Source organism: Sus scrofa, chromosome 15 (assembly GCF_054392235.1).
Source record: "Sus scrofa isolate SSC_HxYL_T2T_F1_AM1 chromosome 15, Sscrofa_HxYL_maternal_Yorkshire_Landrace_v2.0, whole genome shotgun sequence".
NCBI lineage: Eukaryota > Metazoa > Chordata > Mammalia > Artiodactyla > Suidae > Sus > Sus scrofa.
This window is the reverse complement of record NC_139397.1, coordinates 148047798-148073851: the sequence shown is the minus strand read 5'-3', so window position 1 is coordinate 148073851 and position 26054 is coordinate 148047798. Positions and strand designations below refer to the sequence as shown.

The 26054-nt window shown below is 51.9% G+C and overlaps 1 protein-coding gene across 7 annotated transcripts in view; it reads right to left on the bottom strand.

Moving 5' to 3' along the window:
• Positions 1-579: 579 nt before the first annotated feature.
• The window catches only part of SAG (S-antigen visual arrestin), a 38495-nt gene continuing 13020 nt past the window's right edge, over positions 580-26054 (bottom strand). For 2 of the 7 annotated variants that reach the window (XM_084998312.1, XM_084998313.1), the window contains 11 exons: positions 25724-25917; positions 22734-22793; positions 21173-21249; positions 19868-20003; positions 18618-18702; positions 15817-15889; positions 12013-12150; positions 10302-10379; positions 8717-8740; positions 7121-7176; positions 580-823 (listed from right to left, as the gene is read on the bottom strand). In XM_084998312.1, the coding sequence (XP_084854438.1) occupies positions 774-823; positions 7121-7176; positions 8717-8740; positions 10302-10379; positions 12013-12150; positions 15817-15889; positions 18618-18702; positions 19868-20003; positions 21173-21249; positions 22734-22793; positions 25724-25917 (971 nt within the window). In that variant the 3' untranslated portion in view covers positions 580-773. 7 annotated transcript variants of the gene reach the window in all.

The following is a 26054-nucleotide window of genomic DNA, read 5'->3' as shown; positions in this document are numbered from 1 at the left end:
TGCCATTGTTAGCAGGCCCCAGGTGGGGGTACCACGGGCCAAGGAGGGGACTCTGAAGGACAGGGCCCTGGCAGCATCTCAGTCATGCCTCCTTCTTCGGCTCTGCCTTCCTTCTGGATGCGAGTATTCCCCTCCCCCACCCCCTCGAGGCCCAATCTCAATGAAGACAGTCTGACGGAGAAGCCCATCTGGCTCGCAGTGAACCCCCTCTCCTGGGACACCCATTCCTAGGGTTGGGCTCTGCCATCGCTGGCCATGGAGCATCCATCCAGAAGCTGGGTCAGTCCACGGCCCTGTTTAATCTCAGGAGGCCCTTCGGGTGCCCTGGAGCTAGGTTTGCTCCTGTCATTAGACACACTGCCCCCCCCACCAGTTACCAGGGCAACAGCTTGGGTCCCTGGAGAAAACCTGGGACACACCAGGCCCCACCAGGTGAGACACTGATTTCAGGATGCTTTCTGGCCTCGACGGGCCAGCATGGAGCCTCCTTTCTAGAACCTGCCCTGCCCCCGCCCCAGACTCAGCTTCCACGTCGGTGCTGCCCCTCGGCCTCCCCAACAAGTCAGCCTGACTCACCACCAGGGCGTAAGAGACAAACTTTATTTCTGTGAGAAGACCCACACTCTGGTATTCAGCACAACTAAAGGGCTGCATGCGGGGCGCTGGGGCCGCGCTGCTAAGGACCCCGCAGCCCGTGGCCCGGGGCCGACCTCTTCACTCATGAGCCGCCGCCTCCTGGTCTGTCTTCTCTTCCTTAAGTTCTCCTGCATCTTTCAGATTTTGGCGGGCAAACTCCTCAAAAACAAAATTTTCATCCTGAAAACTAAAATAAAAAACAAAGAACATTTTGATCAGGGCATGTTCTTTGAAGCTTGCAGTGCAATTTTGAGGCAAACAGGATCCTTGATCTTCCTCTTGCGATAGGAGCTGATGGAGACTTTTCTACATGACGGCGCATGAAACAGTGCTTTTCTCCTCACAGCCTTTCATGTCAAATCTCTTTTAACAAACGAAAATAAGGCAACCCACAGAGCAGACATATATGATGCCCAGGACAACCGTGTCTGTCCGTCTGCCTGTGTTGAGTGCAGAGTGGTAGGTGTGGTTTACGTCTGTGTTGGTGTGTACACGCCCCAGAACGAGGGAGCAGGGGAAAACCAGGGCCTGAGCTGGTCCTGAGAGCATGGGCTGTGGACTTGGGGTTTGTACTTGTTTTGTGCAGGTCTCAGCCTATCAGTAACCAATGTTACGGTTAAACTGGCCCTTGTGGTTCTTATAATGATTGCAAGACGCCCTTCGGCAATAACCATCCGGAAACTTTGAGAAAATAAAGGTTTATTACTTACAGGATCTGGAAATTACACAGCACACCTGGGGCCACACCACCAGGTCGTGGGTGAAAGCGGGAGAGAGACCTTGCGGAGGGGCCTGGGGCTCCACACGTTTATTGGGGTCGGGGCGTTGGGGCCTAGGGTTTCCAGGGCTCACTCTGCTGGTGCATGTAAAACAGAAGACTGGGAATTTAAAGTCCAGAAAGGCTAAAAACAAGGGGCTCAAAAGATCTGCTATTGAAATCAACCAAGATCTCTAAACCAAGGGAGCCTCAGTGGGGGGAGAAGGCCGGGCTCTGATCTAGTCCTTGGCTGGCCAGTGTTGAAGTGGACGCCTCTTTGAAGTGGATGCCTTGGCAATCAAAGCCGAAGTCAGGAACTTGTATTACAAAAAAGAAAAAAGACACAACTGTCATGGCTCACACGACAGCTGCGGTGGAGGAAGTCACAGAGTGGGGAGCTCAGGGCAGCCCTTACCTGTCCATGGCCTCTGCCAGCAGGGGAGGAAGGAGAGAGAGCCGTTAGCATTGGTCCTGTCTGCCTGGAAATTCTCTTCCTTCTTTAGGGGACTTTGCAGGATAAAAGGCCTAGATATACGTGTTTTATGAGAATTGCATGTCATTCCTACTTCTTTGCCATTTCCCACTCTGAGGGTCATTTCTTCCTGCATTTTTTTGGGGTGGGGGTGCTTCTTAGGGCAGCACTCATGACATATGGAAGCTCCCAAGCTAGCGGTCGAATCAAAGCTGCAGCTGCTGGCCTACACCATAGCCACAGCAACACCAGATCCGAGCTGTGTCTGAAATCTATACCACTATACCACTGCTCACAGCAACGCTGGATTCTTTTTTTTTTTTTTTTTTTTTTTTTTGTCTTTTGTCTTTTTGTTGTTGTTGTTGCTATTTCTTGGGCTGCTCCCGCGGCATATGGAGGTTTCCAGGCTAGGGGTTGAATCGGAGCTGTAGCCACCAGCCTACGCCAGAGCCACAGCAACGCGGGATCCGAGCCGTGTCTGCAACCTACACCACAGCTCACGGCAACGCCGGATCGTTAACCCACTGAGCAAGGGCAGGGACCGAACCCGCAACCTCATGGTTCCTAGTCGGATTCGTTAACCACTGCTCCACGACGAGAACTCCATGGATTCTTAACCCACTGAGTGAGGCCAGGGATCGAACCCGTGTCCTCACGTCCTCATGGATACTAGTCAGGTGTGTTACCGCTGAGCCACAGAGGGAATTTCCTCCTGCATTTTTAACCATCTCTTCCTTTAAAATGTGCCACAACCACCTTCACCGGGGAAATGGAACAAGCCACAAGCTCACCTCCAGGGCGCTGTTCCCCATCAGGCTTACCCCTCTGAGGCTGTGCGTCTCTTTTCACAGCACTTCTCCCTGTGTGTCCTCTGGACACTGTAGAGATCAGAGTTCCCAGGAGCTGTCACAACCCACACTCCAGGCCCATTTTCCACATCTGGCGCTCTAGGAGTGAGTTCTGGGACTTGACCTCGAACCAGTACCCCAGTGGCTGGGGTGGGCACTGAAGCTTGAAAGCCACTCTCTGGCTCTTCAGGGAGTTTGATTTCTTTGTTAACACATTGGTCTTTTGGAAGGGGTTGGGTTGGGTTATATTTTCATGTTTATTTTGCAGACCCACAATAATTACTAATTATTTGAGACAAAAAAAAATTTTTTTTTTTTGTCTTTTTGGGGCCGCACCTGAGGCATGAGGGAGTTCCCAGGCTAGGAGTTGAATTGGGGCTGCAGCGGCCAGCCACAGCCACAGCCACAACCACAACCATGCCACATCCAAGTCACATTGCAACCTACACCACAGCTCAGGACAATGCCAGATCCTTAACCCACTGAGCCGGGCCAGGGATAGAACCCTGTCCTCAGGAATACTTTTTGGGTTTGTTACTGCTGAAAGACAAGAGGAACTCCTGTTTTTTTTTTTTTGTTTGTTTTTGTTTTTTTTAGCTTTCTGCTGCCCATGTAGTAAAGTACTGGTGTACATACACACACACACACACACACACACCCCATGGGGAGCCAAGAAGAGCGAAGTGAGGCTACACAACGCCAGAGACTTTGGGGAGCTCCGTGGTGGGGGTAAGCCACTGCCCAGCTGGAAAGCAGTATGGGGAGGGAGGGGTCTGTGTGGGTCCCTAACCCCCAGGGACCCACAGAGAGGCTGACTCAGCAAAACAAAGCTGGGCAAGGAGCCCCTTGGACCCCCACGGTGTGAAGCATAAAGTTATACCAACTGGGACCATCAGTCTTGAAGAGAATCAAATTAGCACCTGCATCTGTAGGGATGCTCTCGACAGGGACAGCGAGAACATGGCAGCATTTGTCCAGCACTTCCTACCTATAGATTCCTGGGCCCCTGGCCTGGGAGCGCTTCTTATTTATTTATTTATTTATTTATTTTTTGCCATTTCTTGGGCCACTCGGGTGGCATATGGAGGTTCCCAGGCTAGGGGCCTACGCCACAGCCACAGCAACGCAGGATCCGAGCCACGTCTGCAACCTACACCACAGCTCACGGCAACGCCGGATTCGTAACCCACTGAGCAAGGCCAGGGACTGAACCCACAAACTCATGGTTCCTAGTCAGATTTGTTAACCATTGAGCCACGACGGGAACTCCCCTGGGAGTGCTTCTTAACTCCAATTTATGCTTTCTCTGGAGTTCCCATTGTGGCTCAGTGGAAACAAACCTGACTAGCATCCATGAGGACGCAGGTTCAATCCATCCCTGGCCTCAATCAGTGGGTTAAGGACCTGGCATTGCCGTGAGCTGTGATGTAGGTCACAGACGTGGCTCAGATCTAGCGTGGCTGTGGCTCTGGCATAGGCTGGCAGCTGCAGCTCCGATTAGATCCCTAGCCTGGGAACCTCCATGTGCCGTGGGTGTAGCCCTAAAAAGGGAAAAGGCAAAAAAAAGAAAAAGAAAAAGAAAGAAAAAGGTGTAAGCATGCATCTGTGACTAAAACTTGGTGATTCATAAATCTCTGGAAATCATAATTTCGAGGCCATGGAGTGATATGTCCTTTCTCCCTGAAATATCGCAGTATGAAAGATCATTGTTTTAGTGGGGGTTTTTGGCTATACTCATGGCACATGGAAGTTCCCAGGCCAAAGACTGAACCCATGCTGCTGCTGCAGAGACAATGCCAGATCCTTATTCCACTGCACCAGAGTGGGAACTCATAGTGTTTTTTTGGCCGTGACTGTGGCATGCAAAATTTCCCAGGGCCAGGGATTAAACCTGTGCCACAGCAGCGGCCCAAGTCACAGCAGCGACAACACTAGGTCCTTAACCCACTGAGCCACCAGGGAATTCCTCATTGTTTTCGTCTTGATGTTAGAATATGTTCAATATAAAGCCATAATGACTAGAACACGAAAAATGTCATACCCAGAACAGGAATCACTGCACTTTCCCCAAGCGAAGTCATAAAGTCTGTTTACAGCTCCAGAAAACAATCTGACATAAACTATGACATCTCCCCAGGTCAGAGTTTTTAAATAGCCTTTTAAAATGTCCTTGAAAGGGACCAGAATGCAACTCAATCTCACAGAGTTAAAAATAGTGTTTTAATGATACAAACATAAACCAATAAAAAAAAATGTGGGTTAGACTGCATTTTTTCCCCCAAGGGAAGGTTTTGGAAAAGCACATTGAGGATTTGAATCCAAAAGATCTGAAAGAGCTGCTTTGAGACAAAATACTTTTGAGACAAAGCCAAAACGAATACGGGGGCTCGTTCTAATGTTTAAATGCCATTTCACTATTAATATAGAAAAGATCTTTATAGGAGTTCCCATTGTGGCACAGTGTAAACGAATCCAACTAGGATCCATGAAGTTGTGGGTTCGATCCCTGGCCTCGCTCAGTGGGTTAAGGATCTGGCGTTGACATATGCTGTGGTGTAGGTCACAGACTCGGCTCGGATCCCACGTTGCCGTGGCTGTGGTGTAGGCCGGCAGCTGTGGCTCCGAGATTCAACCCCTAGCCTGGAAACTTCCATATGCCGTGAGTGTGGCCCTAAAAAGCCAAAAAAAAAAAAAAAAGAAGAAAAAGAAAAGCTCTCTATGAAGTATAAGAAAAAGGAAACCCATTTGTTGACACCACTTTTACTTAAAATATTCTTAAATGGAGTTCCCATTGTGGCTCAGTGGTTAACAAATCCGACTCGGAACCATGAGGTTGCAGGTTTGATCCCTGGCCTCGCTCAGTGGGTTAAGGATCCAGTGCTGCCGTGAGCTGTGGTGTAGGTTGCAGATGAGGCTTGGATCCCGCATTGCTGTGGCTGTGGTGTAGGCCAGCAGCTGCAGCTCCAATTTGACCCTTAGCCTGGGAACCTCCATATGCTGCAGTAGTGGCCCTAGAAAAAGGCAAAAAGACCAAAAAAAAAAAAAAATCTTAATTACTGTAACCATGGAGGGTTTTCATCCAGACAGGTGCTTCGTTCTTTCCTGTCAACTAAGCCATCTGAACACACAGGGAGGAACTTGTCCTCAGAATTTCTGAGATTACACCTACATTACTTTTGCTGCTTCATTTATTGGTTTCAAAAAGCTGTACTGAGATCAAATTCGCAAACCACACAATTCCCTTAGTTACATGTACAGTCCCATGGTTTGTACTTTGCTCCCAGAGCTGCACAACCATTGCTTCATTTTTTTTTTTTTTTGGCTCATTTTAGGGCCACACCTGCAGCAAACGGAAGTTCCCAGGCTAGGGGTTGAATTGGAGCTGTAGCCGCCGGCCTATACCACAGCCACAGCAACACACAATCTGAGCCACGTCTTCGACCTACACCACAGCTCAGGGTAACGTCAGATCCTTAACCCACTGAGCGAGGCCAGGGATGGAACCCGAGGCCTCGTGGATACTCGTCGGTTCATAACCCACTGAACCACGGCGGGAACTCCAGCTTCCTTTACTTTTAACATCCACACAAGAGCCAATTCAAAGGAGCCGAGGTATTAGGTACTCAGCCTGACCCCCTTTTCTAGTACTTTCTGTGTTCTCATCATAATTGCCCCTGTCAGAGGTACTCTTCTAAATGCCTGTTACTGTTTCCCAATGAAATGCAAAAGCCTCGGGCTGTCAAATTCAATTTTCACCCAAATTTTCTTTAAATCTAAATCCTGGTCAGAGTTCCTGTCGTGGCACAGTGGTTAACGAAACTGACTAGGAACCATGAGGTTGCAGGTTCGATCCCTGGCCTTGCTCAGTGGGCTAAGGATCTGGCGTTGCTGTGAGCTGTGGTGTAGGTTGCAGATGTGGCTCGGATCTGGCATTGCTGTGGCTCTGGCGTAGGCCAGTGGCTACAACTCTGATTAGACCCCTAGCCTGGAAATCTCCATATGCCACAGGAGCAGCCCTAGAAAAAGGGAAAAAGACAAAAACAAACAAACAAAAAATTCCAGGTCTGTTCCCAGCAAAGCTTCTGCTTTTAAAACATTCTTGATAAAAACCTGATGAAAGATAAAGAATAGAAGAAAAAAAAAAAAAAGAAAGAAAGCAAAAAAATAGAAAAAAAAAAAAAAAAAGATGAAACCTGATGAGACAGTCTGCATTCAAGCAAGGATGGTCCCTTCAACACACGTTCACCTGGCCTGTGACCTAGAACCCAGCCCTGGTTCTGGGCGGGCCCAGGCACCAGAAGGTGGCCAGAATGCTCAGAGGTGGGGTCAGGGAAGACTAGCAGTGACTAGATACTAAATCCGCGAGCGGCGAAGGACGAGAGGAAGCCAAGACCGTGCGAGACTGACCTGGGTCCTCGGGCTGGGGGTGCATGAGGCGGAACGGCACCTCAGTGGCCACTTCGCTAGAAAAAGAGAACGCAGAGCAGTGAGAACGCAACTGTAGGTCACCCGGCTGAGAGCTGTGTCTGCAGATCTTCTCCGAAGCTCCCCAGGCCCCAGCCGAACGGCGCTCAGTGAGGTTCAAACCAAAACAAACCAGAAATCAGGAAGTGGTCAAGCAGGAATGTTAAGTGTATTCCCTGGAATGTGGTCCAGAAACTCCACTGGCCCAAGACAGAGGCAACTGGGATTTCTCCATCCCCTTCCTCCTGGGTATTGGTTTTAGAGACGGGAAAATGCGGGGAGAGGAGAGATGACATCCCTGAGAAAGGCCCGTCTTGATAAACAGCCTTTGCAAAAATGCAACGATGTTTTGCACGTTAGATCTGGGCAGCGCTGGCGTGTTGGGGGCCAGGCACACCGAGACTTGCTGAGAGCAGAACAGGGATGGGCAGAGTCCACCAGATGCCAGGAGCTAAAGGGCTTTGAGGAGACTTGGAAGGTACACACCAGCAGGAAGGCCAGGAGTCAGGAAGGGGCAGAAAGGCCACCTGGACACGGGAAGGATGGGAAGGGAAGTGGAAAAGAAGGATCGCTCCTTGCTTCACCCTGGACCCACGCCTCCCGCTCCGGGTCACAGCTTCTGTCAAAGCACACGTGTCGATGAGGTGCTCTTGGTGGACCCGCGTGCCGATGGGGCTTGGAGAGAAGGTGCACCCTGAGGACCACGTGACAGGTGATGCAGGGGTCGGTGAAGGAGGGCGAAGGGCAGTGCCTGCCTCACACATGTCTTCCCTGCTGCCTCTTTGTGCCTGATTTGAAAGGCTGCTACCACTATTCACGGGAGCCTAAAGGTGGAAGCAACTCAGGTGTCTACCAGCTGATAAGGAGTATTTTTCGTCCAAGAAAAAGGAATGAAGTGCTGACACAGGCTACAACGTGACCTTGAAAACATGAGGCCAGGTCACAAAAGGACACATATTGTCTGCTGCCATTTATATACATATCCAGATTAGGCAAATCTACAGAGCTAGAAAGCAGCTCAGAGGTTGCCGGGGACTAAGGAAAGGGGAAAGTGGGAGAGATGGCTTAACAGGTCCGGGGTTTCCTTTGGGGGGTGAGAAAAATGTTAGAGGAGTTGAGCTCGGTGACAGCAGCAGTGGCCCGGCACTGCATATGCCCTCGATGCCACAGAACTGCGCACTTGCAGATGGTTCAAATGGTAAACTTCCCATCATGTATATTTGTGTGCATGCGTGCACACACACACACACACACACACAGCAGCTGCATGGGGTGTGCCAGTTTTCCGAGTGTGTGTGTATGTGTGTCCTTACCCAGGTACAGGCTCAGCTATGGTCTCAAAGAAACGCCCCCAGCCTCGCACATATTAGCCAAGGTTTGGGGGTGCATTTGGGAGGCGGGGAGGTGGGGGGCAAGTCTCCTAATAGCGCTGAGCATGGCTGCCAGGAAACCTGATTTCCCCGTCACTCTTTCGAAGCCCAGATTTTCTCCTTTTACATCCTGGAACCAAGCAGCGAAGGAAGGTGACAAGAGGCTTACCTGGAGGTGAGCTCTCCCAGGAGGCTAGAAAACACAAAAGTGAACAGGGCTGTGGTGACCATCCACGGGCCAGACGACCTTACTTCCCATTACTCAGAGGCCGGACACGTCCCCATCACATCCCTCACTCACACCTGGCAGGATCTTTGCACACGCACCCCCCCCCCCTTTTTTTTTGCTTAAGGCCGCACTTGCGGCATATAGAGGTTCCCAGGCTAGGGGTCCAATTGGAGCTGCGGCTGCTGGCCTACACCGCAGCCACAGCAACGCAGGATCTGAGCCGTGTCTGCGACCTACAGCACAGCTCACGGCAATGCCAGATCCTTAACCCACTGAGCAAGGCCAGGGATCGAACCCACAACCTCATGGTTCCTAGTCAGATTTGTTTCCCCTGCACCACGATGGGAACTCCCACTCCCCTTCATAGTCAACTCAACTATTCCTCTCTCCTTGTGATGTTTCATCTCTTTCTCAAGTGGATCAGTTACAAAGAAGAACCATGTAGGCTCATTCCTAATGTTCAAAATAAACCCAGCCCAGAATTTCTCTCCTGGCCACAAAGGTCACTGTAAAATACCTGTTATTCACTCACATGCTATCTTGTTTTAGCTCCTCTCAGAGAAAATGAAAGAAAACACTATACACTTTGAAAAACAGGACAAATCCACGCATTGCGTCAACGAAGTTTGCAAAATCAACCCATGCTCTTCTTTGTTGCCCCATCCAAAATTTGGGGACCTCCTCATCCGCTTAAACTTATGGAATATGTGCCTGGATTTGCCTTTTTTTTTTTTTTTTGTCTTTTTCCAGGGCCACACCCATGGCATCTGGAGCTTCCCAGACTAGGGGTCCAATCGGAGCTGTAGCCACCGGCCTACACCAGAGCCACAGCAATGCGGGATCCAAGCTGCATCTGCGACCTACACCAGGGATCGAACCTGCAACCTCATGGTTTCTAGTCAGATCTGTTAACCACTGAGCCATGTTGGGAACTCCTGGATTTGCCTTTGATGGCTAAACTACCCAAGGCTCATCAATATAGAAGGCCAGAGCCTTTGGCAATGGATTTTTTTTTTTTTTTTTTTTTTTTTTTTGCATTTTAGGGCCGCACTCGTGGCATATGGAGGCTCCCAGGTTCGCAGTCAAATCTGAGCTGCAGTTGCCGGCCTACACCACAGCCACAACAACGCCAGATCTGAGCCACGTCTGTGACCTACACCACAGCTCATGGCAACGCCGGATCGTCAACTCAGTGAGTGAGGCCAGGGATCCAACTGCATCCTCATGGATGCCAGTCAGATTCGTTTCCACTGCACCACGACGGGAACGCCTGCACACCCATCTTTGCCGAGCGGTACCAATACTGAACCTACTGTGTGGTCTGCTCTTCTTCCTTTTCCCTTCATGTTGTGTGAGACGGAATTGTGACACTCGACACATAGAATCTCCCCTAAACTCTCCTTAGCAATGAGTAGGATTCGTGGGCCTTTCCTGCTTCCTGTCTCCCGGTCATGCAGGAAAGTGAGGATGCAGACTGCTGATGGCCGGGACAGAGCGGACAGAGCCCTGATGCTTGGACACTCACCCAGACACCGTGAGCTGCACCTTGATCTGGTAAGACACCAGGATGCCCATGATGGTCTTGTCCATGCCTTCCTTTATGCTGCTCAAAGAGACGAGAAACAGAGGGATGCAGGGGGCGGCAGGAAGCCACGGCTGGACGAGTGACCCCCCCCCCCACCTCCTGGCTCTTGAGAGGGCATCGTCTCCAGGAGCCTGGGTCATTGGGCTCTGCTGTGTCCTCACTGTCCGGGGCGCTGGAAGGCAGCCCGGATGCCTGGTGGACAAGGGGCTCTGGGTGAGGGGTGGGCTCTGCTCTGCCGCTAACTGACACCAGGGCCTTGGCTGGCCTCTCATTCTGGCGGAACCTCAATTTCTGTATCTGTGAAATGTGTATAAATTCACTTTCTTCACAAAAGCATGGGGAGAATGACGTGTTTATAAACTACTCTGTGAACCACAAAGCATCTTTGTGAACGCAATTTGCTCTTGTTGATGCCGTGACGCCTGCATCCTTGAGAGTGTGGACCTATGAGTCTCTCTCCCAGAGCTTCCCAGACATGCTTTCGAATCTAACGCATCAACACAGCATCCTGGGAAAAATCCTCGGAAAATCCTGTGACGTTCAGGATCCTGCTTCTGGCCCAGTGTTTGCTGGTCCCACCATTCATGTCGGAACCACGGGGGCCACGGAGGGCAAACAGAGAGCTCTTCCCAGGAGCCCTGCCTGGAGGTGACCACTGGGCCGTGGAACGCGTGGGAGGCGGTGGGGTGGGGGCAGGAAGGTGCAGAGGGCGGCGAGGGGCCTCAAGCCTGGGCGGCAGCTCCGTAAGGCTCAGCAGCAGACACGCTGACGGAACAGCAACCTGGGAGCGTGGTGAGGCTCGGCAGGGGTGTTTGTCTTAGAAGCTTTTAGAAGCTTCATTCTATTCTAACTGGACCTGCTGGCTTGATTCAGGCCGTGGTTCTTCGAGTCGGGTCAGCAGATCAGTGTTTATTTTCACTTACATCAAACTGACGTCAGGAGCCATCGGGATCCCTGACCTTCCCTGACGCTCTAAACCTTTGCTGGTGGAAATGGAGAAGCGGCCTTTCCAGCATCCGTGTAGCCGGCGGCATCACTCAGTTCAGGCTTAGGGTGCTACACGAGCTGATGATATTTTTATTTTTTATTTATTTTTTAATTTTTTGTCTTTTTGCCTTTTCTAGGGCCGCTCCCATGGCATATGGGGGTTCCCAGACTAGGGGTCTAATCAGAGCTGTAGCCGCCAGCTACCAGAGCCACAGCCCCATGGGATCCGAGCTCATGGCAATGCCAGATCCTTAACCCCCTGAGCGAGGCCAGGGATCGAACCCGCAACCTCATGGTTCCCAGGATTCGTTAACCACGGCACCACGACGGGAACTTCCAAGCTGATGATGTTTTTAAAGGAGGTAACAGGTGGCATTTCTGGAGCACTCCCTGTGTGCCAGGCACCACACTTACCCGGACGGGCTCACATCATCCTTATCACCGCTCCGTGACAAGGCGCTGTCGGTGGGAAAATGTTCTCAGACAGCACAAGGCATCAGCCCAGGGCGGCCCAGGCGGAGGCAGCGGAGCTGGGGTTTTGGCACAAGTCTCTCTCCAGAGCCCAGAGCCATAACCAGTATGTTGCACCGGGGGTGGGACCGGGGGTGGGACGAAGACGGGGTGCAGACCAGTGCCAGCCCAGCACCGGGTCTCAGGGGCTCACATGGTGCTGGAGGCAAGGTTCGTGTCCTCGTGCTTGATCTTCCCATCCAGGGCGATGCCCCTTCTCTCGCGGTTATTAGCCAGCAAGGGCACCAGCGTCAGCGTTGTGGTCAGGGTGCTGTTTGGTGGCACTTTTTGCCTGCAGGAAGGCAAACAGAGAACAGATTTAGCCAATTGTTCTTATAAAGCCACCACGAGACCTGATCCGCCATCACACATTTTCCAGGCCCCAAGCTCACTGCACCTCATTAGAAAGTTCGGGAGCCCGTGCCTTTGTCTTGGGAAAAGGAGAATAGCATTAGTGACGCCTCAAAACAGGCTGGCAGCAACATTAGGACATTTCCTCAAGTCCCTCAGCCTGTTCTAATTGCTGAATGTCTAGAATGTTCTGTGGGGTTCAGTGAGACCAAGTGGCCCAAGAATCAGGGACTGCACCCCATCTCCCCTTGAGACTTTGTGAACCATGTGGCTGGGCTGTGGGGCATCTGGCCAGTGCCAGCAGGGATCCCAGGCTGGGAGTTGTGGAAAACTGTCACTGTTTGGAGTGTGCACAGGGTGGTGGGCTCCCGAGAAGGGCAAAGCCGGGTCCTCCACTGTGAACTGTATAGACTGGGGCGGGGGGGTTCAAAGCAGCCCAGGCTCTTTCTTCCCCCATTGTCAGCTGAGTGGGGGGTTCTCAGCATCTGACAGAAACAGACAGGGAACCCCTGGCAAAGGTGGCTCTGTAGGCCTGGGTGCAGCTGGTGGTTTCTCTGGATCAGGCACATCCCTGACTCCCTGAGCAGCAGGTGAGGCTGGAGACTTGGCTCTGCCACTCACCCACATGCTGACCCCCGGCCTGTGCCAGGAGCCACCGTGCAGCCTCACGTGGTGACCACAGAGCCCAGGCGAGCCAGCAGCCTGTGTCCATGCTCCTGGCATGGCCTCCGCCCTCGTGCCTGGCCAGGAGAAGGAGGATTCCAAAAACACTGCTCAAGAGCCAGCCTCAGGCCCCCCAGCCTGCTTGGAGACAGACTGGGAATCCCATTGCCACCCTTGGAAGGGGGCCCCTCTTCCATCTCCCTGGGGAGCTGAGGGTGCTGTTGCTTTTCCTGCCTCCAAGTACAGACAAGGGGCTCCTGGGCACACCCTTTTACGGAATGCTACTTAAGTCCAAGGCGGCCCACATCCTGGCACTGGGCCCTGGTGGAATACCTCTTAATGAGCTTGGTTTGGGCAGCGGAGGGACAGCAGCAGAAATTACAGTGTAAAGCAATGAGGTCCTAAACAGTATGGAGGTACCTCAGAAAACTAAATATAGAACTACCATATGACCCAGCAATCTCACTCCTGGGCAAATATCTGGACAAAACTTTCCTTGAAAAAGACACATGCACCCGCAGGTTCATTGCAGCTCTATTCACAATAGCCAAGACATGCAAACAACCCAAATGTCCACCAACAGATGATTGGATTAAGACGTGGCGTGTATATATACACAGCGGAATACTACTCAGCCATAAAAAGGAACAAAATAATGCCATTTGCAACAACATGGATGGAACTAGAGACTCTCAGAATGAGTGAAGTCAGACAGAGAGAGAAAGATAAATACCATAACAGATCATTTATATCTGGAATCTAATACAAGGCACAAATGAAACTTTCCAAAAGAAAAGAACTTCATGGACTCGGAGAACAGACTTGTGGTTGCCGAGGGGGAGGGGGAGGGAGTGGGATGGACTGGGAATCTGGGGTTAATAGATGCAAACTATTGCCTTTGGAGTGGATAAGCAATGAGATCCTGCTGTATAGCCCTGGGAACTGTATCTAGCCACTTGGGATGGAACATGACGGAGGATAATGTGAGAAAAAGAATGTGTATCTATGTATGACTGGGTCACTTTGCTGTACAGTAGAAATTGACAGAACACTATAAACCAACTACTATGGAAAAAATAAAAATCATTTCAAAATAAAATAAAGCAATAAGGTCCTGCTGTACAGTACAGAGACTGTACCCAATCACTTGTGATAGAACATGATAGAAGATAATATGAGAAGAAGAACATATATATATATATGACTGGGTCACTTTTCTGTACAGCAGAAATTGACAGAACACTGTAAGTCAACCATAATAATAATAATAAAAAAAGAATTTGTTCTTAACGTTCTCAGCCAAAAAAAAAAAAAAAGAAAAAAGAAAAAAAAAGAAATTACAGTGTAAAGGTAACGACAGGAGGAAGGAGGTCCTGGGGTTGGCCTTGGATGAGGACCTTTCCGGCAGCTGCGCTTCCCAAAGGCCTGTGCCAAGGCCCTGGGGCCAAAGTCCAGCCTGGCCACTTCCTAGCGACTTCAGGATCTGGGACTGGTTGACAGGCGGCAGCTTGGGCATCAGGTCTGACCTGGTTCCCAGGAGGCCTGCCCACAGAGCCCCAGAAGCCCCACTCTCAGTCCCTCTGCCACCCACCCTTGAGGGTATCTGGGATGGTTCCCAGTTTCCTGGGAATCTTTGATACGAAATGTACCCAAGAGCTGGAAGGAGGGCCAGATGGCGAAGTATATTAGGGATGAACTCAGTGGGGGACCGTTCGCGCCCATCACTGTTGGGCACACGCCACACGGGCAGCCAGGAAGCCTCCCGGGGCACCAGGGTGAGAGGTGCAGCCGGGAAGGGGGCACAGACCCAGGCCTGGCACCAAGGAGGCAGCCAGCGTGTTCTGGCTCTTCCCTGCCTTCTCCCTTCTAGACTATATTTAAACATAGGGCAGGGTCTGTTTTGAGTAAGAGTTTATCCCTAAGTCACCTTTTCAACATTAAGTAACGTTATCTTGCTCAATCAGCTGTCCTTTCCCCACCCCCATCCTCTAAACGTGGTAATATTTTTGGCATACAATCATGCTTAGAAAAGAGGAAAACGCCTTCCCCAGCAATCCTCTCTGGGGGGAGGTGTCGCCCCTAGAAGCCTCTGCATGTCTTGAATGAACCTGACTGCCCCGCACAGAGCAAAACTTGTCAAGTCTCTCATGCCACCATAAGAAGCCATCGCCAGATTCTTTTTTTTTTTTTTTTTTTTTTTTTCCGCTTTTGCTTTTTAGGGCCTCACCCACGGCCTCTGGAAGTTCCCAGGTTAGGGTCAAATCAGAGCTGCAACTGCCGGCCTACGCCACAGCCACAGCAACACCAGATCCAAGCCACGTCTGCGACCTACACCACAGCTCATGGCAACGTCAGATCCTTAACCCACTGAGCAAGGCCAGGGATAGAACTCACATCCGCATGGGTACTAGTCAGATTCTTAACTGTCTGAGCCACAACAGGAACTCCTCCCATGTGTTTGTGATTCTAACGATGGGAGAAAATTCACTTAGGACAACTGGCTGAGAACTGATACATCATTCTAATCCAGCTGTTACTGGTACCAGATTTCCAAGTTAAGGAGAAGATCCCAAGCTGGAGAACCCTCATCTGGGCTGACAGGTCATCTGACGACCCACTCCAAGGGCAGAAAGAGCATCAAGTTCCCACCCACTTATTCGAGGATCAACAGAACGTTCCAGCCATTTTCGCTGCGACATTTCGCCCTGAATTCCTCTCCTCTCCATCACTCCTCAGCTTGACCCACCACCTCTCAGAACTCTTGTGATTGAAACAGCGTTGAGATGCGAACTTTCTTGGCAGCCCTTGAAGTGTGAATAGAGGAAGGAGGTGGAAAGCTGGGGAGCCAGCTGACTGTTCTACTTCCTCCTCGGCGACAACCAAAAGGGGAACTTGACTGAGACGCTGGAGCCGCCCAGGAAATAAAAACCAACCCACTACTCACTGTGTTTCCTCCGTGGCAACCGGCTTGATGTAATAATCACTCGAGTAGAGAACCACGTTGGCCACTTGTTCCACTGCAAAGACAGGGCAGGGTGGGTGATTGGCTGTGTGGGGTCCTGCATGGCGCCTTCCAGGGAACACGGTCATCCTTCCCTCTCTGGTGGCCCTCTGAGTGGACCTCTCAGGCTCGGCTGTAAGGCCAAGATGTCCCTTCGGTCCTCTGGCCACTTCTGTTCACCAGTAACCTGTGTCAGTACCACCCACGAGCCAGTCTCCCAGAGCTGCCACTCCTGGGAGATTCCTCTTCTCCTCTGAGCTCATGGCGCACCCCCTTCCAAGGACATACGAGCTTCCAGTGTCCCAGACCTCACCATTTGGGATGAGGCTCTTTTTCCCCAAACGGGCCCCCTTCCAACATTATCCTTTTCTTCTTCTTCTTCTTCTTTTTTTTTTAATGGCTGCACCCTTGGCATATGGAAGTTCCCAGGCCAGGAATTGAATCTGAGCCACAGCTGCAGCAACACCGGGTCCTTTAACCCACTGTGCCAGGCCCGGGACTGAACCCACACCTCTGCAGTGACCCGGGCTGCTGCAGTTGTGTTCTCAACCCATTGCACCATGGTGGGAGCTCAGCCACATTCTCTGTCTTACATCATGGGCATCTCCTGCCGGTGGGCTGAGCTGGACACCCTCTGGAGGCAGCACAGGATGGACTCATGGGTTCACACAGTGGGTAGGAAGGTGGGCTCTGGAGCCAGGCCACCTGGGCTCAAATCCCAGCTTAGCCATCAGCTGGGGGTGAGTTACTCAACTCCTTTAAGCCTTGATTACCCCGTCAGCAAAATGGGAGTGATAATTGCCCCTAACTTATATGGCCATGGCTGGGGTGATGATTAGAAAGATGATTTTTAACTTCCATTAACATTAAATTTGAGAATTAAAAGATACAATTTGTGTGAAGCACTCAGCAAAGTGCTTGGCCTATAGAAAATTCTTAACCTCTTTTTTTTTTGGTCTTTCTAGGGCCACACCCATGGCATATGGAGATTCCCAGGCTATGGCTCTAATCAGAGTTGTAGCCGTCGGCCTACACCAGAGCCACAGCAATGCCAGATCCGAGCCACATCTGCAACCTACACCACAGCTCACGGCAACACTGGATCCTTAACCCACTGAGCAAGGCCAGGGATCGAACCTGCAACCTCATGGTTCCTAGTCAGATTTGTTAACCGCTGCACCACGACGGGAACTCCCCAACAATTCTTAACCTCTCACTTCAGATATTCAACAGCTTCTTTCAAAAATTAGGGGCTTCAGTGTCAGGATTCATGAAACTTTGAGAAATAAAATAATTTTTTTTTTTTATTTTAGGGCTGCACCCATGGCATGTGGAGGTTCCCAGGCTAGGGGTTGAATCAGAGCTATGGCTGCTGGCCTACAGCACAGCCGCAATAACAAGGAATCCAAGCTACATCTGCCACCTACAACACAGCTCACGGCAATGCTGGATCCTTAACCCACTGAGCAAGGCCAGGAATCGAATCTGCATCCCTCGTGGATACTAATTGGATTTGTTTCTGCTGCACCACAACGGGAACTCCAGGGAAATAATTTAAAATCTAAGTATCATATAACACATTCTCAATCCTGCTGCTTTGGGGAATACCATGCTGGACACTGCATACAACATGCTAGTTAAAAAAAACATCAGGTCCTACTAAGACTTCAAGGTATAGGAACTAGACCAACATAAAACAAAGCCATAAAATAAGCATGTATATTAGCATCAAGAAAAATCTAGACTTTTTTCGTCTGTGTGCATCAAATTCCTGAGCCTTATCTAAGACGCATGACAGGGAAGCACAAAGTGGTGCATGACAGTTAGGGTGACCGGCTGTCCTGGGACTGGTCCTATTTCAGGACCGAAAGGCTCTCGTCCTTGGTCCAGGTCAACACGGGCAGCTGGTCACCCTAAACACTCTAAGTCCGCTTCTACGTCAGTCATCCTGTGTCTGAGGGAGAAGTGAATGGGCAGGTCTCCCTCTCAGGTCTTCCTATCATGTCTTTTTTTAGGTTTATTTTCTTATGTTTTGGCCGTGCCCCCAGCATGCAGAAGCTCCCTGGTCAGAGATCAAACCCAATCCACAGCAGTGACAATGCCGGATCCTTAACCCTCTGCACCGCTGGGGAACTCCTGCTGTGTCTTTTTTATGTCACCCACCTAAGACCAAGATCTAGGAGCGTCCCCTGCACTTGGAGGCCCTTGGAGCTGAGGAGGTACGTAGGACCAGCAGGCAGGAGGCCAGGCCATCCTAACTGTAGAGTGACGGCAGGGACAACTACCTACAAAGCACTTCAGTGTGATCAATCCCAGAACCTGGGAAAGTAGACCGAGAGCCACTGCCAAGGCTGCCCACTGGACTCACAGAGGACACACACAGCAGAGGCCCACAGGTGAGCCCAGCACCCCTACACGGAGCCCACAGGTGAGCCCAGCACCGCCCTACGCTGCAGAAAGAAAACACCCAGACCTGCTGGGTGGGAGGGCCTCCAGGAGGGCGTGACAAGGAAGGACCAGAAGGTGTCCTCGGGGAGGCGGTGCCCTAAGCCAGCATGAGGCTGCAGGAGAGGGTCCTGAAGGACACCTCCTCTAAGGTCCTACAGTCGTGACAGCAGGGACCAATAGGCAGTTCCAAGGACCCAGGAGGGCTTTACTGACCAGAGGAGGGACCTCAGGGACACTGGAGCAGGTTGGGAAGTTCTGGAAGACTCCACCATCCAGCTTTGAGCAGAAGGTCCTACCTAGTGCTTTGATCTTCTTCACGGTCTTCTCCGTGTTATTGGTCACAGTCACGGTCACAGGAATGGGTTCCCCGTGGTAATAGAGCTGGAAAAGTGAGCAGGGAAGTCAGAAAAGAGGAAGAGAGGGAGGTCATGTTTGGCCTTTTTTTTTTTTTTTCTTTTTTTAGGGGTTGCATCCGCGGCATATGAAGGTTCCCAGGCTAGGGGTCAAATCGGTGCTGTAGCTGCCAGCCTACGCCAGAGCCACAGCAACGCCAGATCTGAGCCATGTCTGCGACCTACACCACAGCTCACGGTGACACCGGATCCTTAACCCACTGAGCGAGGCCAGGGATTGAACCCGCAACCTCATGGTTCCTAGTTGGATTCATTTCCACTGTGCCACGACGGGAACTCCAAGGTCATGCTGTTCTAAATGCATCTCATTCCTTTAACTGGAGTAAAAGCGGCTGGGTTCCCACACTTGCAGGAAAGACGAGGGTCTGGACGGGCTCCGCCCCGAACGTGGGAGGCTGAGGCTGGTGATGAGAGTCAGGCCCAACGCGGCATCCTGAGTCATGCGGTTAGCCCGGGGGTCTCAAGTGGAATCATGAGGTTATTTGGGACAGAATGAGTGAAATGAGGGGAAATCAGTGAGGGAGCCAGGGGTGGAGCTCGTTCAGCAGGGATTCCGTGTGATCTAGGCCCAGGTGGGAGTGTCCTTGTGTGCGAGTGCATGCGTGCACACACACACATGCACACACACAGTCTGCTGGGCCCTTACCAATGTCTGTGCACAACTCCTGTTGACCAGAGGGCCCTGAGGGACCAAGGGCAGCCCCGGCCAGCGGTTTGTCACCTTGTTCGGCCATGATGTTCCCACATGGCACGGTCACCCCTCACCGTCACTGCAAAACTTAAGCCTGCAGAGAAGTGAAGAATTTGGAATGCCACCCCCATTGGTGCCACACTAGTAAAGAGGCCCACGGGGCCAGAGGGGGGAACAAAGTCAGCCTGGGCTGGGGGGTGAACCCCCCCCCAAGTTGCCTGGACCCACAAGGAGTGAGTGGAATGCAAGCCCATTTTGCCATGTTCTGAGGGGCACCCTTACGGGCTCCAAGTTACGAAAGAAGCCAGTGGTTCTCAAGCGTTGGTGCCTTAACTATTCGCTATTCTACCTGCAGCAGGCCCCCAGCTAAGGGCCGGGGCGGGCTCCCCCACCCCCACCCCACCCCACCCCACCCCAGGGCCTGCTCCACCCTGTGAGTCACCTCTTTGCTGAGGGAGACGGTGAGGTGCAGGGGCTTGTCGGACATGAAGAATTGCCAGGCGGCCTCCGCGTGGGGCTGGGGACCCATCTCGAGGGGTGCGTGCTGTACCTTCCGGATCAGCAAACGCACAGAGCTCCTGCGGAGGAAACGGCACAGACGGTTCCCGGATGGGCGCCTGGGCCTCCTCACCTCGGCCTCCCAGGTCCCCCTCCCCCTCCTCAGGCTGGGGCTCCTCCCGACACGGATGCAGGATGGACCAGAAGAGGGACCAGGCTCCGGAGGGCTGGGGCCCGGCTGCTGGTGTGGACCATTCAGCTCTCGGAGGGTCCCCCCTCCCCCTTGGCCTCCTCCTGGCTGAACGGATGTGGGAACATGTGTCCGTGTGACCTGCTTCCAAGCTCTCTACAAAGAGGAGGCACTATTATTGTCCCTTTGTTACCAGGGTCCATAGGTGTGCATGTTGCGCACAAGGAGAAAGTGTTGAGGGCACGATAGGAAAGCTTGTTTGGGGACAAGAAAAAGGAACGCCAGGGCCTGAGAGCACAGGAGGAAGGGGAGTCACTGCTTAATGCTCAGAGTTCCTGTCTGGGGTGACACAGCCTCCGGGGTATAGATAATTTGGGGCATAGATAGCAGATAGTTGTGTAACCGGTTATGCAACATCGTGAATGTACTTGATGCCGCTGAATTGTACGCCTGAAAATGGTTAAAATGTAAACATGTTATGCATGTGTTACTTCAATAAAGACATTACGAAAGAAGAAGAAAACTGCGAGTTCCCATCGTGGCGCAGCAGAAATGAACCCGACTAGGAACCATGAGGTTGCGGGTTCGGTTCCTGGCCTTGCTCTGCGGGTTAAGGATCTGGCGTTGCTGTGAGCTGTGCGGTAGGTCACAGATGTGGCTCGGATCCCGCGTGGCTGTGGCTGTGGTGTAGACCGGTGGCTGTAGCTCCGACTGGATCCCTAGCCTGGGAACCTCCATGTGCTGCGGGGGAGGCCCTAAAAAGCAAAAAAAAAAAAAAAAAAAAAAAAAAAAAGGACGAAGACAATTAAGGAAATGGGAGAATCTGGAGGCTTTTAAGGGCTCCCATGAGCCCCTGAACTTTCTAACTCCCCTGTCATTTTATTTTGCGGTTTTTTTTCCCCCTAAATGATCATCCCTGCTGGAGACGGTTCGTCCCAATGGTCCTGACCTGGGGAGGCGCCATTCACCTGCCACACCGGCCCTTTGGGAAGACTGTCACTAAGACATAAGGTGGGGTGTGGCTTCTTATCCCCCACCTGCCCCCAGCTTCTCTCTTACTTCTTGGGAATTTTGTCCTCTCCGGTATCTGCACTGTCTGTGGCGAATGCTTTGACCTCGAAGTCAACCCCACAGCACTGCAGAGAGGCAAGAGAAGAGACAGGGCAGCGGTCAGCCCCTCCCTCCCCCAGAGCTGGGGATGGGGGGTCACAGCTTGCACAGGAGCCGTTACGTGGCACCTTCTTTTTTTTGTCTTAACCACAGCCCGTTTAGAGTTGCACCATTAAGACTAATTTGGAAGTATGCCAGTGGGGAAAAGATGGCACTAGCAGGAGAAGCACGGCACAGGCCCCAAGGCCACCAGCTGCAGGATGTGCTCCCTCTATCTCAGTAGCTGCAGAGCGTGACGAGGCATCCTGGCTGGTCTTCCGCCCCCACTACCTCACAGAGCATCCAGCATCCAGCCCACGCCCATGTTGATGTCTTTCTCAGAAGTGACCCTGCGTGGAGGTTCTGGTGGTCCACTGGCTGCAGCAGGGGGCAGACGCAGTGCTCGCAGGGCTGGCGGGGGTCCATGGACACCCCACGCTGTGTGTGATGCATTCCCATTCTGCTCTACTGGCACAAGATTCCGTTTTTCCTAAGAGCCGTTTCTGATCCACTGCACCGATTTCACAGACCACTAGCGGGCAGAACGCCCATGCTGAAAATCAGTGCCCCAGACCCTCCGTGATCGAGGCACAGGCCTGCCACTCTCTGCTCTTGCTTCCCATATCTATGTTTCTTCGGGGGGGCGCACATGCTGCATGAGGAAGCTCCCGGGCCATGTGCCACAGCAGTGACAACACTGGATCCTTAACCTGCTGAGCCACAAGGGAACTCCCCACCTTTTCATTTTCCAGCTCCCTCCCTCTTGCCGCCCTCAGGCCTGCAGTGCCTGGGTCCCAGCACCCCTCCTCCCAGCCTCACTGCCCCCTTCCTCGCTCAGAGGCCCCGGACACTATGGTCACTGCCCTCTTGCACACACTCAGCCTCTTGGCTTCCCCGCTTCGGAGCTCAGCCCCACTCTCAGCTCGGCGGCCAGCGTGATCCTCTGCAAACCTAGGTCCGACAAGCCTGCCAGTGGCTCCCATCTCTCTCAGAAAAAAGCCCCATCCCTGCAATGGTCTTCGAGATCCTTCCTGACCCTGGCCGCCCCTCCCTGTACCTCTGTGACCCGCCTTCTCCACGCAGCACTGCTCTGCCCACTCCTCGCTGCCCCCAGAACCCCATCTCCCCACTGCAGTGCGGGCAGTTCCCTCCGCCTGGAAGATTCTCCCCATGGGTGGACCAGCGTTTCCTTGGCCCCTTTAGAGTGCTGCCTCAAACAGCCCGGACAAGCAGCACCTGGACCTCAGCTCCCAGGAGCCTCTTGTTCTGCCTGGTTCTCGTCTGCTTCTCTCCAGTAAACCTGTGGGGCCCAGGAGGGGCGGGACCTATTTTTTTGTTCCCAGGGCTGCTGGGGTTAGGAATTCCGGAAGCCAAGCGATGGCTTCGTTATGGCATCTCTCACAAGGAGAGGCTACGTTCGCAAGTCTTTTGGAGGAATGAGTGAATCCCTGGCATTCCTTCTGGAACCTACCTTCCCCACGTCTTGCGGAGCCGGCTGCAGCATCACCGAGCAGGGCAGGTAGTCAGGAAACTGTAGGAAGGAATGGCAGATCGTTCCGTTCAGAGAACATCATTCCACGTGGGTTATGCCTTCATCATGCAAATACGGGAGAAGCGCAAAGAGGGGGCGCAAGACAAAGAAACCCAAGTTCACGTGTGTTTCCAGCACCTGGAGTGGCATGAACACAGCCTTCCGAGCGTCCCACGTCACCCGTAAACACACACACATGCCAACGTACGTGCCTGATGTATGTTTTACAGAAATGGGGCCAAATGGCACACAGGTCCTGCCATCTGGTTTGCTCAAGTCACCAACCCTGCCCCTGCCCATTTCTCCCCACGGGAGATGGGAGATGCCACGGGAGCCACTGCTGCCCGCGCTCCTGTGACAGCACATTTAATTCAGCCAGTCCTCTTCCGGAGCTGCCTCCTTCAAGTGGTCTTTACTCTGTTGCCTTTTTTTACATGTCTGTTTATGTATTTATTTGTTGTTTTTTTGTTTTGTTTTGTTTTTTTGTTTTGTCTTTTTGCTATTTCTTTGGGCCACTCCCGTGGCACATGGAGGTTCCCAGGCTAGGGATCAAATTGGAGCTTCAGCTGCCAGCCTACACCACAGCCACAGCAACTCAGGATCGGAGCTTTGTCTGCATCTGCGACCTACACCACAGCTCACAGCAACACCAGATCTTTAACCCACTGAGCAAGGCCAGGGATCAAACCCCCATCCTCATGGATACTAGTTGAATTCGTTACCACTGAGCCGCAATGGGAATTCCTATTTGTTGGTTTTTTAAGTCATTACTAAGTTTATTTCTCAAAATATTTCCTCTGGATATAGAATATTATATGGTTAGGAGGCCCACATGGGCGTTCCTGTTGTGACTCAGCAGTAGTGAACCCGACTAGCATCCATGAGGATGCAGGTTTGATCCCTGGCCTTGATCAGTGGGTTAAGGATCCCACGTTGCCATGAGCTGTGGCACAGGTCGAAGATGCAGCTTGGATCCTGTGTTGCTATGGCTGTGGTGTAGGCTGGCAGCTTCAGCTCCAATTCCACCCCTAGCCTGGGAATTTCCTTATGCCACGAGTTGGGCCCTAAAAAGCAAAAAAAGAAAAAAAAAAGGCGAACAAACCTTGTTGCCATTTTCACCAAGGCTGCATAAATATCCTTCAGCCACTTTAGCACAGTTTTATTCAATTTACACCACAGGCTGCACCGTTAGGAAGGGAAGGGAACTGTCAGGTCAAAATCACCTTTTTAAGATTTGGATACATGTTGACATGTTACCTCCAAAAAGTTATGTCGCTTCGAATTCCCAGTACCAGGGCATGGGAGCACCCAGGTCCACAAAATTTTCTAAGTGATTTTTTTTTTTTTTAAAAAGCTATGATAAAATATACTTAACATAAAACTATTTTTTTTAATTTTAATTATTGGGTTTTTTTTGGCCACACTGGAGGCATGTGGACATTCCCAGGCCATGGATTGAACCCATACCACAGCTGGTACCAGAGCCACAGCAGTGAAGACACTGGATCCTTAACCCACTGAGCTACTGGGGAACAACTAAAACTTAACATTTATTTATTTACTTATTGCTTTTTAGGGCCAAATCTGCGGCATATGGAAGTTCCCAGGCTAGGGGTGGAATTGGAGCTGGAGCTGCCGGCCTACACCACAGCCACAGCAACGCAGGATCTGAGCCGTGTCTGTGCAGCTCAGCTGGATCCTTAACCCACTGAGTGAGGCCAGGGATCGAATCCACGTCGTCATGGACACTAGTCCGGCTCATTACTGCTGAGCCACAATGGGAACTCCAAAAACGATTTTAAGTGTACAGCTCAGTGGCATTAAGTCCATTCACTCTGGTTTGCAATAAGCCCACCATCTATTTCTAGACTTTCTCATCATCCTGAGCCGAAGCTCTGTACCCATTAAACATCAATTCCCCAGTTCCCTCTGCCCCCATTCCCTGGAGGCCACCAGTCTACTTTCTGTCTCTGTGAACTTACTCCTCTGGGTCACTCACCTAAGTGGAATCACACAGCATTTGTCCTTATGTGACCAGCTACTTTCATGAACATAATGTTTTCAAGCTTCAGTCATGTAGCTTTTCAGAATTTCCTGCCTTGGGAGTTCCCGTCATGGTGCAGTGGTTAATGCATCCGACTAGGAACCATGAGCTTGCAGGTTCGATCCCTGGCCTTGCTCAGTGGGTTAAGGATCCGGTGTTGCTGTAGCTCTGGTGTAGGCCAGTCGCTACAGCTCCGATTAGACTCCTAGCCTGGGAACCTCCATGTGCCTCGGGAGTGGCCCTAGAAAAGGCAAACAGACAAAAAAAAAAAAAATAAGAATTCCTGCCTTTTGAAGGATGCACCATAGAACTTTGGAGGAATATATAATCTTAAGACCCATAAACGTGCGAGGAAAGAGGGTAGCAGTAGCTACCCCCACGTCAACTTCAGGCCCAAGTCTTCAGAGGCAGGAACGCGTCCCGTGCGTAGCCAGGTTTCACCCGGGGTCACAGGAGGGGGATGGAGCGACTTCTCTACAGTGGCCCAAGCTGTGGTCAAGGCTACAGATGACGTCTTACTTCACTAGGCAATCCCATCCTGCAGGGGACTCTTTCCTGCTTCGAACTCCTCCTCGGGGCCGACCGGGGGGCATTGCTTTCTTTTTATAGACGCGCAAGTGAAGGCATGGCACGCACGTATAATTAGGTGGTCGGATGCAAGGAAATACTTAAACCATAGGTTGAAATGGTGCCTTCAAAGGCTGGGAGGCTATTTTCGAGGACTTCAAAAAAAAGACAATCACAGCCCCTACAATCTAGAATTTCCTCCAAGGGTGCAATTTGAAGGCCCGCAAATGTGAAGTCATTCCTCTGGCCCTGGGCCCTCACCGCCACCGGTCACATTACAAGGTGCTGTGGGTGAAGTGGAGAGGAGAGTGTCACCCACCGTGAGCAGGAAAGGGTACGTGTGGCCCCCCAGCTTCTTGATCAGGCTCTCCTGCAGCTTCGTTTGGGCGCTCGCGGCCCCCACGGGAGGGAACACCTGGACCTGGGAGAAGTACAGGTCCCTGCGGAAGCTCAGGCCGATCACATCGATGTCTTCCTGGCCGTAGCGGAAGGCGCAGGTCAGAGAGACGTACACTGGAAGGGAGACAGGAGGGGGTGGGCTTGCCCTGTTGGCGGGGCGCCCCTGTCCAGCCGGATCCCGCCCGCCCGTCTCAGCATCCAACTTTCAGCATCTCCAGGAGATGGGACATGAGGAGGAGTCCCATCTTCTG